This window comes from Triticum aestivum, chromosome 7A, assembly GCF_018294505.1.
Source record: "Triticum aestivum cultivar Chinese Spring chromosome 7A, IWGSC CS RefSeq v2.1, whole genome shotgun sequence".
Lineage (NCBI taxonomy): Eukaryota > Viridiplantae > Streptophyta > Magnoliopsida > Poales > Poaceae > Triticum > Triticum aestivum.
This window is the reverse complement of record NC_057812.1, coordinates 665,230,553-665,248,909: the sequence shown is the minus strand read 5'-3', so window position 1 is coordinate 665,248,909 and position 18,357 is coordinate 665,230,553. Positions and strand designations below refer to the sequence as shown.

The 18,357-nt window shown below is 42.0% G+C and overlaps 1 protein-coding gene and 1 pseudogene across 1 annotated transcript; one reads left to right on the top strand and one right to left on the bottom strand.

Moving 5' to 3' along the window:
* Positions 1-251: 251 nt before the first annotated feature.
* On the top strand, positions 252-10,079 carry LOC123149095 (disease resistance protein RGA5-like; annotated as a pseudogene).
* On the bottom strand, positions 9,408-12,273 carry LOC123149094 (AUGMIN subunit 2). Its single transcript, XM_044568629.1, has 6 exons — positions 12,027-12,273; positions 11,364-11,471; positions 10,698-10,802; positions 10,450-10,518; positions 10,081-10,194; positions 9,408-9,830 (listed from the first exon to the last, which is right to left on the bottom strand). Exons 1-6 carry the CDS (start codon positions 12,120-12,122, stop codon positions 9,540-9,542), a joined length of 783 nt encoding a protein of 260 aa, XP_044424564.1. The 5' UTR covers positions 12,123-12,273; the 3' UTR covers positions 9,408-9,539.
* Positions 12,274-18,357: the final 6,084 nt, after the last annotated feature.

Below are 18,357 nucleotides of genomic sequence, written 5' to 3'. Positions count from 1 at the left end.
AATAGCCTGGCTCGCTCCATTTTGCTGGTTTGCTCTCCCGTGTTCCCCCGTCGATGGTGAGCGCCGGCGGAGGTTGCGCTCGAGCGCCACCGCCACCGCCCGGCGGCGCCGGGAGTTTTCGCCGCTGATGTAGCTCCCGTCCCACCCTGTATTCCCTCTTGGGTGGATAGAATTCCCTCTCTTACTAAATACTCTGCATCTGTTTCCATGAAGTAATGCTCGCTCTTTGTTTTGGTTTTGGCAAGAGGGCGCGAATGGAGCTGAGCCCAGTTAGTTCGTCGCTGGGCGCCATGGGCTCCCTCCCACGGAAGCTCGACGAGCTCCTGGCGACCGGGCACTGGGCTCTGCGGGGGGCTGCGATGGATGGGATCGGGCACCTGGCCGCCGACCTCCACGAGCTGCAGAGCCTCCTGCTGAGCCTCTCGAAGACTCGAACGCGCAGGACCCTCCCGTAGCGGCGGGGTGCTGGATGAAGGAGGTGCGCGAGCTGTCCTACGACGTGGAGGACTGCGCCGACCGATTCGTCAACGGCGCGGAGACCCGCAGGCGACCTGCTCGGCGTAATGCCAGTGTCGCCCGGCTGAAGATCAATCGCCTTCCGAGGAGGCGGAGGTGGCTCCCATGGATCAACAGCAGGGTCCTAGAGTTCAGGACCCGAGCGCAGGAGGCGAACGAGAGGTACTGGAGGTACCAGTTCGATGATTGTGCCTCCGGTCCTGAATACTCTCCTGCTACTGGCCGCACTGTGTGCGCGGAGCCTGGTGATCATGTAGGCATGGAAGGCCCTGTGGGTGAGCTCCACCGGTCTCTGACTGATGGAGAGGAGCAGCTCAAGGTGGTAGCAATCGTCGGTGTTGCAGGGATCGGTAAAACCACGCTTGCCCTGAAATTGTTGGGTAAGCTCCAGGGACAGTTCGAGTGTGTCGCCTTTGTGCGGACAGCACAAAAGCCCAATATGAGGGGCATCATCAGCAGTATACTCTCACAAGTTCGTCCGCACCAACTGCCAGACCCTGCCGACATGCACCACCTCATCCGTGATCTCAAAGAACATCTACAAGATAAGAGGTCAGAGTCCATATATCTGCTTCATTTATTGGCAGATTCACTTCATCTATTCAGGAATTTACAGTATGAGAAACATCGTCCAATTAAATTGCACTTTTAGTGCCGCGACGTTCGTGGAATTACTTCTTCAGAATGTAAATCCATAGAGAAAAATTGATTTTGACTATTTCAATTCACTACACCCACTTTGGTAATTTGAGAGAGGCTTTAGGCTTACAGCTGCTGCAAGGGCTTAGAAATAAGCGTTTCTTTTCGGCAAAGGGTGAATTTTATTGGCTCAAAATGGAAGATGCATAACACAATGAGCACACACCCGACTTCTTCATAGCTAAGCTCTGCTTCCCTTGTTACGTCAGAAGCAAAACAAGCGAATACCTGGTTCATAGCTTTGCTTTCTTTCCAAGTTGAGCCCTGTTTGTTTGGACTTCAGCTTAACTTGTCCTCCTAGAGCTATTCATGGGCAATCGTACCTTGGGTTAATATACTTCTTAATGGGTGCCATCAAAATTGTGGTTCATGAAAAGTCGTTCTATCAAGCAAGTTTGCTGTCACCATATTGAAATCGCGGTGGTTGTGCATTCTCTACTGTAACTCCCTGAATTCCTTTGTATCCCAAAGAAACTAATGATCTAATAAACTTAAATTCCGTTTTATGTTGTATTTTCATTTTGGCTGACAAATCATTTTTATTATGCATAAATTATTTGCCAGGTACTTCATTGTAATTGATGACTTGTGGGCTACATCAGTGTGGGATGTTCTTAGTCGTGCTTTTCCAGAGGGTAGTTCATGCAGTAGAATAGTAGCTACGACAGAAATTATGGAAGTAGCTCAGGCATGCTGCAGTTTTCACCCTGTCCATATTTTTCAGATGGAATTTCTAAGCGACAATGACTCACAAAAAATATTGCTCCAAAGAATTCTCTCAGAAAATCAAAGTCCTCAACATTTCGATCACGTTTTACCTCATATTTTGAGAAAATGTGGTGGTTTGCCGCTAGCAATTATCATGGTAGCCAGCCTTTTAGCAAGCCGACCTGAGAAACTAGATCAACTGGGCTTTGTGCAGAGTTCTCTTGGTTCAAATATGCGGCTGCAGGCACATCCTACCATGGAAAGGTTTATGGAACAATTATTGAACATTAGGTTTGATAGTCTTCCACATTATTTGAAGACATGTCTGCTTTATCTTAGTACATGTCCAGAGGGCTACATATTCTTGAAGGATGATTTGGTGAAGCAATGGCTAGCTGAGGATTTCATGTGTGCACAGTTAGGGAAAGACATGGAGGAAGTTGCAATAAGCTATTTTGATGAGCTTGTCAGTATGGGCCTGATCCAAGTTATGGATATCAACTACAGTTATGATCTATTGTCTTATTCAGTCCATCATATGGTTCTTGATTTTATTACATACAAGTCTATTGAAGAGAACTTCATCACTGTAGTGGATTATTCTCAAACAGCAATGCTACTTCCTGATAAAGTTCGCCGATTGTCGCTCCACTTTGGCAGTGCAACATATGCAACTACACCAGCTAGTACCAGATTATCACAAGTTCGATCACTCTTCTTTTTTGGACTGTTTAACTGCATGCCTTCATTGATGGTGTTTAAGTTTTTTCGAGTTCTAAACCTTCGTCTTTGGGTCGATCTTGGAAATATGAGTTTGGACCTTACAAGAATTAGTGAACTGTTTCGACTGAGATATTTGCATGTCACATGTAGTGCCATTGTGAAGTTACCAGATCAGATTGAAGCTATGAAACATTTGGAAACACTGGAAATAAATTCAAGAGTATGCGCCATTCCACCAGACATTGTTCGCCTTCCGAGCTTGTTGCATCTCTGTCTTCGAGGTGGAACAAATCTACCTGACGGGATTGGCCATATAAGATCTCTACGTACACTAAAGTATTTTGACCTTGGTAATAACTCTGAAGACAATTTATGGAGCCGTGGCGAGCTGACAAACCTGCGGGATCTACATTTCACATATTCTAGATTACCATCTAGTGAACATTTGAAGAGAAATCTGATAGCTCTGGCCTCTTCACTTGGGAAACTCTGTAACCTCAAATCTGTCACTCTGGCTCCTGGTACTGCAGGCATGGTTGTTCTCGTTGATGGCTCGAGCAGCATGTCCTCTGCTCCAGTCTTCCTTGAGAGGCTTGAGCTGTTGCCGCCCATATGCATCTTTTCCAGACTTCCCAAGTGGATTGGACAACTCCGCAAAATCTGCATTGTGAAAGTTGCTGTTAAAGAACTGCTGACGAATGATATTGATATCCTCACAGGATTACCCTCCCTCGCAGTCCTCTCATTGTGGGTCCAGACAGCCCCTGAGGGAGGAATCATCTTCAACGAAGGGGCACTCCCAGTTCTCAAGTATTTCGAGTTTAGGTGTGGCGTACTTTGTCTGGCTTTCATGGCAGGAGCAATGCCCAATCTTCGGAGGATCAAGCTAGCTTTCAATACTGATATCAGGGAGAAGTACAGTAATATGCTTCCCGGAATCGAGCACCTTTTAAACCTCCAGGATGTCACTGGACAAATTGGGGTAGTTACTGAATCTGACAGAGGGGCTGCTGAATCAGCATTCAAGGAAGCCATTAGCAAGCATCCAATGTCCTCTAGATCTAGCATACAATGGGTGGATCCAGTTGAGAAAGTATTCTGTCCTTCAGAGAAACAGTATTTGAGGCGAGGAAGAGGTTCATCAGATGAAACGCATGGGGGTCTAGAGAAAGCCGAAGATGCGATCAAACATGCTAAGAGAGGGTATGAATCTTCCTGACTCTAGCAGCAATTCTTCGCAACCTGGCCCTTTTCATTCATTTCTGCTCCTCCGGTGTTACCATTATCTTTCAAACAAAGAGATTAGCATCCGAAAATCTGAGTGCTATAGCAAGTATTTATTGGCCATTTTCCTGCACTGTAATCAATTGCAAATAAAGTCGCGCCAAATCATAGCTTAACACAATATATTACTCCCTCCGATTCATATTAGTTGTCGCTGATTTAGTAGTACTAAATCAGCAACAATTAATATGGATCAAAGGGAATCAAGTTTCTCTTCTCTCATACTGCTCTAACAATAAATAAATTTGCTATCATCAGTAAAACTTCTTCCGCTGGGCTGGATCTGGACCACGATATCAAGGCCTACAGAACCTCTTGTTCAAGCGCTTTTTCCCCTCAAAAGCGCGTCAGAACACACTTCTTTTGCATTAGAAGAAAGGCCACCAAAATGGGGCAAAGCTACACAACCACCAAGGGTGGCACTGACCGAACTGAAAACAAGAAAGAGCAGCAAAAACTACAGACCCCGCTAAATTATGTACAAAGGAAAAACCAACAGCAAAGCTCTCATTCAAGTGCTTCGGTTGGGAATAAGACAGAGGACGCAAAATTGTTCAGTACCACTCCTTCATCATCAAATTTGCAAAGCATTGAACGTGAAGAGCAGATGTTGCTGGACTCCATGGAACAAGAGTGCCTGGATAGCAGCCAGCCTGGGGAGCAAATTGCTGCTGAGACTGGTGTGCAATCTCAGGTCTCTTCTCCCTCATCGCGTTCTCCCTCATCAGCAAGGTATCTCTATGGCTTAACGCCACTTAAAATTTCCCATCATCGTGTGAATCTTTTTCCTGAAGAACTGTCATAAAAAAATGATCCTTTCCTTTCAAGCACCACGAAGAAGAGCATGCTTCTGGGCTCAACTTAGCTGGAGAAGGCATGGAGATGAGCTCAAACATCATCTTGAAGCAGGTATATAAAATTTGGTTTGGCCTATCTGGCACATATGTGATCTAATGTCCTGATGAAGATAGTTCCTTCCACAGGATATTCTTGCTAAGGTTAAAGAACATGAAGAACAAATTGCTCGTTTAAGAATGCATCTTGTTGACTATTCAGTGAAGGTGGTTATGCATTCAAATAATCGTTACCTTTTTTTCCTTTCACTTCCTCTGTTTTTGGTATATGATCTGATATCCTACGTTTCTTGATAGGAATCCCACATACTTAATGAGAAGCTTGTTTTGGAAAAACGTATTGCATATATGCGAAGGGCAAGTATCTTTATCCTATCAGGTTAAATTACTATCTCGGTGTACACCAGACTATTCTATAACACACTTTTTTCAGGAATTTGATCAGCACCAACAAGATTCCCTTGATGCCGCATCAAAAGCTTTGTCTTACAGACAAGACATTATTGAGGAAAATCTCCATCTGGCATACTCACTACAGGTAACTTTCTTCATTGTTATACTTTCTGTTAAAATTCAGATAGCTAACTAACATTTTCGATGGTGAACTGATGTGATTGATTTAACCTTTGTACACTTGGAGCTATTTGAGTGAATTTTGTTTGGAATAGAACTCTAGTTCTTATGTGAACTGAAATATTTACGAGAGTGAATTTCCTTTCTGCTCCACCGGAGATAGGAGAAGTTGCCAATTCAAAAGAAATAGGGTGCTTTAATACCATCATATAACAATATTGATTCATAAGCCAAAAGCCCCTATAGGAGCTTTTTTGGCTTTTAAGCCAAAGTGAAAAGGCTGCAAAAGCAGAAGCATAAGCCAAACAAACAGGACCTTTGTTATTTCTTCTAGAAGCTTATTGTATATGGTTCAATGTGTTTCCTTATCTTCTTGCGCTGTTTTTTTATCTAGTTTCATGATGTAACACTGAATTTAACCTTTGGTACTACATAGGCAGCACGTCGAAGCAGATCAAATTTTGTACTTTCTTTGACGCCTCTTCTGTCAGCACATAACCTGCAGCCTTCTATTCCGGATGCTCAATCAATTGTTAGCAATCTGAAGGTATGTACAGCCTTTTTGTTACGGTAGGTAGCATGTGTTCTGCTTTTTCAGTAAGTGAAAAACAAATACGAGGCAAGGCCAAACAAACAAAACACAGAAGAATAGGAAAAGTCCGAATATGCAAAAGAGCAATTTGGCTGTACATGAAGCATGTTGAAATACATTGCCGCCTCTCTCCTTTAGTTTGGACTCTTGAATGAACTCTTTGGAACATGAATTTAATATGGTATATCAGAGCCAAGAGGTCTCAAGTTCAAGACCCGGTCTACACCATTAAATAAAAAAAGTTGCAGCCTACATTGATCCCACGTCTAAGGCCTGGAGCAGCGTAGACGTGAGGGGTTGCGTTGAAATATTGAATTCATGCTCTAGCCAATCCATTCAAAAGTCCATACTGAAGAGAGGCAGACAATTATTTCAATTACCACCCCCCCCCCCCCAACACAAAAAAAACGTTTATGCTGCTCTAGGACTTAGAACATGGGGTCGACGTAGGGTGCAAATATTTTATTTAGTACTGCGTTGGCCGGGTCTTGAACTTGAGGCATCTTGGCTCTGATTTCACATTAGAGGAGCAACTTATCTGTATTGCATAGCCCAAGGAGCAAATATATATTACAAGAGACTTGGAGTACAAGCAAGGAAATCTAGACTAATATGACTACATATGGAGACCTAGACCAATATTAATACCACTAATACTCCTTAACGAAGCACTCCTGCCTGCCTCCAAAATGAGGCTGAAATCATCACAGGCAAGCTCAGAATCATTGTTGCCCATTGCATTTTCCCCCTCAAAGACTCATCTGTATCTTTCTTTTGAAAACTGCCAAGCTTTACAAGCAGCAGCAGAGATCTCGTTTATTTTTGTCATCCTTCTTCCCAAGGCACACTCTGCTCCGCCATTTTGGGCACTGAGAATTAGAGACAGCATCCGAGATTCTCGGCTGCTAGACATTTCCCTTGAACCACAACACTTTGGAGAAGGAACAGGGAAGGGTAAGGTTGGCAGCCGATTCCATATGTACAACTTTTCATGCTTGTTTGGACTAAGCTACAAGTTTTTACCAAATAAACTTTTACAATGTGGACTAGGAAGTCTCTTGTGATATTTGAGGTTTACTAAGGAGATAAACTACCTTCTCGAAGGGGATTCTATGTGATGTGATGGGGCTTTTTGGATATCACATATAAGTGATTTAGCAGACCACAAACACCTATGATTTTAGTATGGAGGTTTATGACTTGGTTTAGAGCTGCTTCAACCAGACCGCTTTTCCTTTATGTTTTCCTTTGTTTATTGTCGTACAATAATATTTATGTATTTTTGGTCATTGTGTCATTTTATTAGAACATCATTGGAAAGAAACATAAGTAGCTTAACTTACGAAAACAATTTCTATAGCTCCTTTTATTCCTTGCTTCGTTGAAGCTGAGCCTATATTGTACAATTCTATATTGAGACTACATTTTTTTGTAGGTTTTGTTTACGCATTTGCAAGAGAAACTCGCTATTACTGAGGTGAGTCACATTGAGCTTAGGTTGGAGTTCGTTCCTGATAAAGTAGCCCTTGTTATGCTTCACAGCTTAGTGCTGGTACTTTCTCACTGAACTTTGAATTTGCCTTTTGTGCAACTTGGATGATGCAGGAGAAACAGAAGGAATTACAGTACCAGATTGCTCGGCGTGCTGAATCTTCAAATATTACGGCACAGACACCTTCTCATCCTCCTGGAAATGCATTGGTTGCTTCTGTACGACGCTATCCTATTTTGTCCTTTATTCTCTGCTTACTCCTAACTTCCTACATTTCCAGAGCCAAACCGACCTTGACATTGTGCCCCAGCAAGCATATCCTCATGTACAGCGTCCAATTTCTTATCCCGTTCGAGCTAGACGGGATAGGGGTTTATTGGCAAATGAGAACCGTCAGATCCTCCCAACCAAGGCTGCTCTGACAGACACTGAGCACGACAATGTTGGAAGGACCTCTCCTCCAAGAAGGTTATTATTGTAGTACTAGCTAATTGTGTGTTGCAACGGGGACATACATATTTGAGTGGTTCACATCAATTGTGTCACACGTATACCTTCCATCCACTATCTTTGCTTCCTCAATGGCTCATCTTACCACACACACTTTCTTGTAAGTGGACCTGAAGATACGGTAGAAATCATACTGAGAAGAAAGTGTGCCTCTTGAACAACTCACGATGAATAACAGTATTAAGCAAATTGGTTGTTGAATGCTCAGGCAAATAATTTCCTTGAGTATATTTTATCAAGGTTTACATTTCACAACATCCTTCTTAAACGCTAGCCTTTGCATAGAACATTCGCCTTCTCACAACATTGATGGATCGCTAGGGCTTGGCAGCACTCGTAAAAAGATTTAGTACTATCAAAAAGTATTTCTCTACTTTGATGCAATGAAACAGGGAGTGATGCTCCTATTTTTCTTTAAAAATTATCATGTTTACCTGAAATTACATATGGTCCTCTCAAGCATTGACAACTGAAGAAGTGAAAGCAGAGTATCTGCATTATTGCTTAAGCTCATCTATTTGCAAATAATGGAGAACTTTATATCCTTGAAACACCAGTTTAGCCATGGCTGCAATGCACCAACGTAAGGCATGCCATTCTTTTCAATTTATGGTGTTTTTTTGTACAGTTTAACTTGTGCAGGGAACTTTTAGCAAAATGATTTTGTTAGTGAACAATTTCGATTATACGGATAGACAAACTTGGTTGTCTTATTGGGTCTGTCTTCTCTTGTTTATGCAGCAACCAATTTACCAAGTATGGTGTAGCAAAAGAAACTGAGCGTGATTCTCGTGCTGGACGATCCCGGATTTAACTTTGAATCCAAGGATCAAAACCCATCATTCAAGGCCCCTGTTGGGGGTGATGTAACAAAAAATCTAGAAGGAGCGGAAACCCAAACTTCACGGGAACCTCCTGCGGAGTGGAGTCCTCAAGGCCCACCTAATTTGGTATCTGGCCTTGAGGGTGGGAACCTGTCTTACCCTTATCTTCCTACTGTCCTTGAGGAGCCTAGTTCTTCTTTCTTTGAAGGTGTTAGATATTTTGATTTATGCAATTTCCTTCTTATTTCTTCAGTTCTGATGGTAAACACCATTTTTCATGAATATGCAGCTGCAGAGGATGACCCACTACCAGCCATAGATGGGCTAAGAATCACAGGTGAAGCTTTTCCTGGAAGTGAACTTCAAGCAAGTGGGTATTCCAGCAATGGGACCACAAGTTGTTATTTTGAGGTGCGATTTGTAGTTATGATTCAACACGTTCTGATGTTCTATCAAACTCCTGTCATTTTAATTTCTTCCTAGTCCACTACAACTTAAATGTTTGCAAAAAAAATGTGCACACAGTGGGTACGCCATTTGGAAGATGGATCGGTAAACTACATAGAAGGTATTTTCTACATGCTGCTAGAAGACTTTTATTTTATTTTTATGTCATTTTATTTGGCGTACCATGAGGGAATTAAAATTTGCCATTGCCTGATGTAGGTGCAAAGCAACCCACATATTTAGTTACTGCTGATGATCTGGACTCTTTACTAGCCATAGAGGTCCAGCCTCTAGATGACCGAAAAAGCTTTCAGGGTTTACGTCGTCCAAGAGGATGGCCATGATAGCCTCCTCTGGTTGACACTGTCGAGTCCATCACTTTCAGGGTTTACGTCGTCCACTTGGTTCCAGCTATTGAGCATCGAGCCCTCTCTCCACTGAGGTGGCGTCAAGAACTTTGAATCATCACTGGAGCCACCTGGGGTCATTGACAGAGAAGGACCAACACGTAGTGTTTGAAGAGTAGAAAAGGATTCCCTCATCGCAGACATGGCCTCGAAGAACCGGGTGCAGGATGCAAGCGCAGCAGGTATCGGTCGTAGCATTTCCTTCACGGAGATAAAAGATAGCGATTAAGCCTATGTTGCATGGTATAATGCGTAGACAAGAAATAGTTGCCATAAGACAATGCAATCAGAACGCGCAAAGTCATTCTACACTAACATGATAAATCATTTGTCATCTCTGGATTTGACAATGGTAGCATTAATATTTGCGTCTGTAGTGGAAGGTGTTTTGCGGAGGATAAATTCACTATGGCTACTAATTTAATTACCAGAAGGAGTATTTTTAACTTACACCCCATACAGCAGGCGACTCTCTGAAGTTTTGACTCCACTGGAAATCTCCAACTGATGCTGTCAATGCCCCATAGTCACTTGCCGCTTTCAGAAGCAGCTCCGAGAATTGTTTCTGAGGAGAAGCAAGTACAGTGAGTAGCAAATATTACAACACGTTCGCCCAAGAAACCACACATTCCTTTGTACAGAAATCACCCAAGCAGATGCAGCTAAGATTCTCCTCCATAAATCAATACATTGTAAAGAAGGCCAAGAATCGGAAAACTGGTTGTGGGTTTCTACTAGATACACCATTTTTAGTTTGCATGAATGAGTTAATGATATATTTTCTATAAAAAACTGAAATCAAAAGGATCAAGAACCCGACCTGGTATTCAGCTTCAACAGGAATGCAATCAAGCGAATAAGGTTGCTGCAGACGGGCAATAATGCGGTCCTGACAGAAAAGGGTTGTTATTTTGATATCCAGATCTTGTAATTGGTCAATTTATATGGTATATGGAGCAGTCAACAGCACAGGCAGAACTTTGTTCATACAATAACCTGAGTAACAGGTAGTCCCAAGAAAGAAAGGAATCAAGTAAAATAAAACTAGTGATTTCTGACTTCCAGTACCTTGTTTTGAATAACATCTTTCAAAATAGCAGTAATTCTGGCCAACGATTCACACTTCTTTTCCATTTCACTAACATGAGTCAAATGAGCAATGTTTTTATCATCCTGCGATAATCAAAAGTTCATCAGTATGATCAACGAAGATAACTGACACAAATCAAAAGCCCAGAAAACTGAATACACCATCATTTGGAGACGATATATAACGAAGTTTACAGGTGAAATACAAATTGGGCGCTTGCTATTTTGCTTGTAATAACATTTAATAGGGCGTAAACAGTTTAAAGTTTTATACGTCACCAGTTAAAAGCTTTAACCTTGCACATTTAGAGCGGAGACCTGGGCGTTGCAATTCATTTTTCAAACATCAAAGCCTAGGTACAGCAAGTGTGAGCAGCAATCAGATTCATAGACAGATATAAAATTATTATTTTCACTTAAGAAGAAAAAACTGATCCATGTTATTAATATACTTTCGCCACCATTGTAACAGAATGAAAAGGATATTCACTACAGCGAAAGAAATTGATGAAATCTAAAAGCGTTGATCAAAAGCCCAAGTAATATCGTGTAGTAAGGGATCTGAAAAGTTAACCAACAAGCATTGGCATCGCACAGAATTGTTGTAAACATACAAACAGCAGCAACTGGTCGTCAACCCATTACCTTTCTGCCTTGTAGCTCGACTTGCAAATTGGCAATGTTCCGCTGCACGACCGTCAGCTCCCTTAATACCCTCACCAGGTCATCACTTTTGTCGGTGTTCTGATCTTCCTGCAATGGTAAGTGACAAAAAAAGTGTAAAGACTTAAGAAGCATACATGACCATATCCTGCGAAATAAAAAGAATGGTCATTTCATCACCATCACTTTTAGTGATACGGAGCACTGTAAATTTCATGGAGCTAGAAAGCGCAACAAAACAGAGGGATATATAGCAATCTTACAGCTAACAGTTTTAGATGGATTAAAACTAACTCCAAGATAGGTTTCATTAGATAAGGAACCCTACAGGTTATAGTCACCAAACTTAAGAGGGGATAATTCCCCATAGATGTTCCTCTCAGGGCTAGCAAAGCGTACTGGACTCCCCTGAACCTACCCGCTTAGCCTGTTCAAACCATGCAGAAATTGCAGTGATAGGGTCTAATTCAGGTGCGGCACTCTGTTCCAAACCTGCATTTCACAATCCCCGGGCACGATTTACCAGGAACAGAACCCTACAAATTACCTGAAAGGAACAAGAATTCGACCGGGAGATTCGGATCTCGCGAAATGGCGGCGGAAGAGACGAATTGACAGGAGACGCAGCCAAGGGGTGGGGGTAACCTGCGCGGGAGGGGCCGGGAAGCCGAGGTCCCCGGCGATGGCGAGCGCCTCCGCCATGCCACCGAGCCGCTTCGCCGGCTTCTGCGCCGCCGCCATGGCCTCGACCGGTTGTTGGGTGAGCTGGTGCGCGTTGCGATTTCGCCTCGCCGGCCGGTTGAGCGTTTGCTGTAAGTCGAGTACGGAGTACTACCGTTTTTGAACCGAAATGCCTCCAAATGTCAAAATGCTGCTGAGCTTCCCTATGCTCGCTCTTCGGTCTTCATCGCAATAAAAAAAATTAGAGCATGGTTAATACTAGTAGCACTAGTATGGTGTATCATTAATACTAGAGTGTGAAACGCGCGTTGGTGCGCCGTTCTTCGGTCACGAGTTAAGTCTATTTTTCTAATTTTAGGTGCGGTCTATTACTGTCGGTGGATAATTGTCCACTGCCGACCATGTTTAATCATCTCCACAAAAATATATACAAAGGGTGTTGAATGTAAACTCCATCTAGTATAATTGGGCTCAATTCTTGCACATTGCTTACATGATGGAACATGAATAGTAAATCTAGAGTAATAGCAGGAGTAATTAGCTCTATGCATGATGATTCACACATTTTATCACGCAATGAAATGCATCGACGATTCAACTTGTATGAGCCATCGGCCTCTTCATGCAATTCAAAAGCGAGAGCCTTTAAATTACACAGTAGGTAGTACACCTCTAGCTATGTAGCTAGTTCGTCCTTTCTCGGTGGGACCGATTGCATATTTTGGTGAGACCGAAATAATTACAACAGGCAATAGAGAGTTTGCAAGGCCATCTCGCTGAGACTGAAATTCGTATCGGTGTGACCGAACTATCTAGGGTTTCCGGCAGTGGCTAGGTCAAATAAACTCGGTGGCGCCGGATAGATCAAATCGGTGGGGCCGAGTTTGACTTTGAGTTTTGGACAAATGTGAAAATGAGAAAGTGTCTGAGGGTTTTGGAGCAATATCACTAAGCACTTGAGCAAGTAGACCATTAAGCAACACCTCATCCCCTTTTAATATATTGGCTTTCCTATGGACTCAATGTGATCTTGGATCACTAAAATAGAAATGAAGAGTCTTGAGCTTTTGCCAATCTTTATCCTTAGCATATTGAAGGGGTTTCACATCATCTTGTCCTTGCGATGTCATTGTTGAACTGATCTGAAATACACTAGGTGAAAGGTATTAGTCCAACAAAAGATATGTTGACATTAATTGCCAAAATCACCCAGGGAGCACTTGTGCTTTTAGGAGGAGCACTGGTAGCATGTCCCAGGGATGTAGCTATGTTGCTGAACCTCGCTAACAAATCTCGTTGTCGTGCTTGTGTTTGTGTGATTGCTTGTCCTCGATGGATAGATAGTGGCCTCAGATTAATTCTAACAACGCAAAGCCGTCCCTCCTATTTTTGGGGGACAAACATTTTTCACCAAGACATTTAGTGCATCCTCCTCTGGTTGTCCTCATCTCCCAAAAATGTGACATTATGTCAATAATTCCTTTGCATTTCTTCAGGAATTTTAAAGATAGACATAGCATAGTTAGGACTAGCTTGAACAATAGACTTGAGAAGAACGGATAAGTATTTTTCTTTCCATCCACTAATTGTCATAATAATACCATGAATCAAATATTGAAAACATGTAGTCTAATCAAAACCACATTGTGTAGCAACAAATCCATTTTTTTGTCATTGAGAGCCTCGGTCATGATATTCAGGTTGGAGCAAATTTGTTCTGTGGTTTTCACTCTTGTATTAAGACTAAATAAGATGCTAGATTTATCAATGCTCACCATTTTCCCTGAATGACACAATCTGAATCAAGATTTGATTTCAAAGCCTCGACATTGTGAAGATTAGCTTTCATGAGGATAAACGAGTCATCAACAAAGAGAATATTTGTAATAGAGGGCATCTCTACAAACCTTCACTCCAAAAATATTTTTATTTTCCTCTACATGCGCCAATAGAGAAGTCACAAGCTCTGTTCATATCAATAATAGATAAGGAGATAAAGGATATCCCTGTCTTAATCCTCTTGTAGCCTTAAAGCTATCACTTTCTTCTGCATTAATGTGAACCCGATATTCGAAAGTGGAGACACATTGGATAATAAAAAACCCAAGTCCCTTGGAATCCAAGTTTCAACATAATGCGCTTCAAGAAAGTCCACTCAACCCGGTCATAAACTTTGTGCATGTCAAGTTTGATAGCGCACAAAACCTCTTTGTGTTCGTCTTATTATTTGTAGTATGAAAACACTCATAAGCCACTAAAACATTGTCTGTGATCATTCTTGCAGGCACAAATGTACTTTCAGCCAGGCTAATAATTTCTGGCAGAAAAACCTTCAACCGAGCAACAACCATTTTTGAGATAATCTTGTACAACACGATACATAAATTGATCGGTGTAAATTGGGTTACCTTCTCATGAGAATAAACCTTAGGCATCATCACACTCACAGTATCATTCCATCAAGATAGAATAGTGCAACACGACCTGTAGAAGCTCATCCCCTAACATAGATCAAAATATCTTATAAAAAATAACATGGAGTCTATCTGGTCCTGGAGCTTTTAAATCACCAATATCAAAAAGAGCCTTTCAAACATTTTCAGCGTGATAAGGGGCGAGAAGGGCATTATTCATCTTCATAGTCACTCTTCTTCAAATAAGAGATAAAACTTAATGATTCGGTTGTAAAACTTCTAAGGTGAAAAGATTATAAAATAACTCGTGAGATGATCCTTCAATTATGTACTTTGCCGCCAAACACGTGTGTCATCAAGAACTTTCTTAATATTGTTGCATTTTTATGGCCCCTGCTGCATTATGGAAAAATGAACTAGTGTGATCCCCATGCATCAACCAATCCGCTCGACCTCCATGTGACCAAGAAAATTCTTCTTGATCCATAAGATTTTCAACGAGGACTAAAATTTCCTTTTTCCATGAACAGGGCTCGACATTTATTGGACCAATCATCAGCTTTTCGAGTTCTTTGTTTGATTTGTTGATTCTCCCTTTTGGTCCCAGAGTATCGCGACCCCAAGAATTCAAATCAGCGTGCACTCAGGGATGATGTTACCTATACATGAATGCCCTTGTTGGTTTCTGGTGATTGTATTACATTGTGACACACTAGTGTGCTATTTCTTTGAAATATGTTTATGCGAAAGATAACATTAATGGCCGCCCTGGGATCGCTAGCGAGCGCCCACCCAAAAAGGAAACCACCTGGTCCCCCCAAACCGAAAAAGGAACCCACCCACCCGCCCGCGCAAAACGGTCGCTATCAATCAGAAAAGCTCCCGAAACTGCTCGCGGGGACAGCCGGCCGCGGGATCACATGCACCCGCGATCGAACCCACCCTCCCCACCCCTTTCGTGTGTTGGATCAAGGCCAACTGGCCCCAAGCTACTTCTTCCCCACGAAAGAAGGATCTTCCCAGGGTGAAATCCTTCATCGCCAGGAGGAAGAACATGGCGGCCCCAGGAACAAAGAAAGAGAAGAGAAGAGGGCTTAGAGATCAGAAGGAAGACTAAGAAAAAACCAGATCAAAAGGAGGAAAAACGTACCTGGAGGAAGAGAGAGGGAATCCAGAGGTGAGCATCTTGATTCCTCTTGTAGACTTGCCCTTATACTGATTTCGTTGCACACATCTTTGATTCATGTATTTGATCGTAAACAATCAAACGAATCCTGCATAGTGTGGTTGAAGAGAAACTGTGCAACCAGTAGGTTGCTTCCGTGCAACTAAGCCAGATAAAGTAGCCAACTGAAGTAGTGATGTGTGCCAGCTCAGTAGATTATGCAACTCTAAACCTATTTTGTGCAACTAACTCAGTTGTGGCATCCAACTATACGCACAAACTATGCAAACGGAAAAAAAATAAAAAGGCATGAATAAAAAACTTGGCAGGAACTTGACAAATATGGAAGAAAACAGCCAATATACGATGAAGCACGGTATACGATATGTTCTGATACAATATGCAAATATAGGTCTTAAGAAAAAATAGGTTCACACACTGCCATCACAACCTGAAACACACTTCCATCAAGCCGTTGTTCTAACTATGCAAATCTAACTAAATAGCTATAGACAAATATAGTTGAAATCTGATTTTGGTTCTATCTTTGATGTTGCTGTACCAGACCTTGCTTGATATGTTCACTTGCATTAATCTGCAGAAAATCATGCCATCCCCTTCTTGTCAGACCTGCACATTGTAGATAGATAAACAAAAAGAGATGGTCAATAAAATGTAGCTACTGCCTGAATGTTCTAATATTGTGCAACTACTATGATGCTTGTTGCGACTTTGATACTACTTGTGTGCAACTCGTATGCTACATTTTTATCCAGTTTGTATGCTAAATTTTGTCAAACTTGTGTTTTGTGTGAGTGGAATGCTCACAATTTGTCCAACTGGTATGGAAAGTTTGTGCAATTCTATGACACTTTTGTGCAAATGTTGTGCTGCCTTTGTGCAACTGCTGTCAAAAAGTTGTATCCGGAGAAAAAAACACCTAACTATAGTTGCTAGTTATTGCTAGAATGTGCAAGCTTGAAAAGTTGGAGAAACATAACAATGTGCAAAATCCTTGTTCCTCTATGTAAAAACTGACTACTTGTAGTTTTCGAAACAATAAAAATGAGTGCAACGTGATATGTCTCCAACTTATCTATAATTTTTTATTGTTCCATGCTATTATATTATCTATTTTGGATGTTTTATATGCATTAATATGCTATTTTATATGGTTTTTGGGACTAACCTATTAACCTAGAGCCCAGTGCCAGTTTCTGTTTTTCTTTGTTTAGAGTTTCGTGGAAAAGGAATGCCAAACGGAGTCCAAACGGAATAAAACTTTCGCGATGATCTTTCTTGGACCAGAAGACACCCAGGAGACTTGGAGTGCAAGTCGGAAGAGCCACGAGACGGCCACAAGGGTGGAGGGAGCGCCTAGGGGGGTGGGATGGGCTCCCAACCTTGTGGGCCCCTCGGTGGCCTCCTGACCTAGATCTTCCTCATATATATATACTCTTATACCCTGAAAACTTCCAGGGGAGCCACAAAACCACTTTTCCACCACCGCAACCTTATGTACCCGTGAGATCCCATCTTGGGGCCTTTTCCGGCATCCTGCCGGAGGGGAATTCGATCACGAAGGGCTTCTACATCAACACCATTGCCTCTCCGATGAAGCGTGAGTAGTTTACCACAGACCTACGGGTCCATAGCTAGTAGCTAGATGGCTTTCTCTCTCTCTCTCTCTCTCTCTTTTATTCTCAATACCATGTTCTCCTCGATGTTCTTGGAGATCTATTCGATGTAATACTCTTTTGCGGTGTGTTTGCCGAGATCCGGTGAATTGTGGATTTATGATGAGCTTATCTATGCGTATTATTTGAATCTCCTCTGAATTCTGATATGCATGATTTTATATCTTTGCAAGTCTCTTCGAACTATCGATTTGGTTTGCCCAACTAGATTGGTTTTTCTTGCAATGGGAGAAGTGCTTAGCTTTGGGTTCAATCTTGCGGTGCTCGATCCTAGTGACAGAAGGGGAACCGACACGTATTGTATTGTTGCCATCGAGGATAACAAGATGGGGTTTTCATCATATTGCTTGAGTTAATCCTGCTACATCATGTCATCTTACTTAATGTGTTACTATGTTCTTATGAACTTAATACTCTAGATGCTGGCAGGAGTCGGTCGATGTGTGGAGTAATAGTAGTAGATCCAGAATCGTTTCGGTCTACTTGACACAGACATGATCCCTATATTCATGATCATTGCCTTAGATATCGTCATAACTTTGCGCTTTTCTATCAATTGCTCGGCAGTAATTTGTTAACCCACCATAATAATTCCTTTCTTGAGAGAAGCCTCTAGTGAAACCTATGGCCCCCGGGTCTATTTTCCATCAGATAAGTTTCCGATCTACAATTCTAGTTCCTATTTACTTTCTTTTGCAATCTTTTACTTTCTGTTCCATAAACCAAAAATATTACTTTACCGTTTATCCATCTCTATCAGTTCTCACTTTGTGAATAACCGTGAAGGGATTGACGACCCCTTTGTCGTGTTAGTTGCAAGTTGGTGTTTGTTTGTGTAGGTATTCGGTGGCTTCTTGCATTGTCTCCTTCTGGATTGATACCTTGGTTATCAAAACTGAGGGAAATACTTACACTACTTTTCTACATCACCCTTTCCTCTTCAAGGGAAAAACCAACGCAAGCTCAAGAGGTACTCCCTTCATTCCAAAATATAGTGCGCCCGCGCTTCCCGAGGTCCA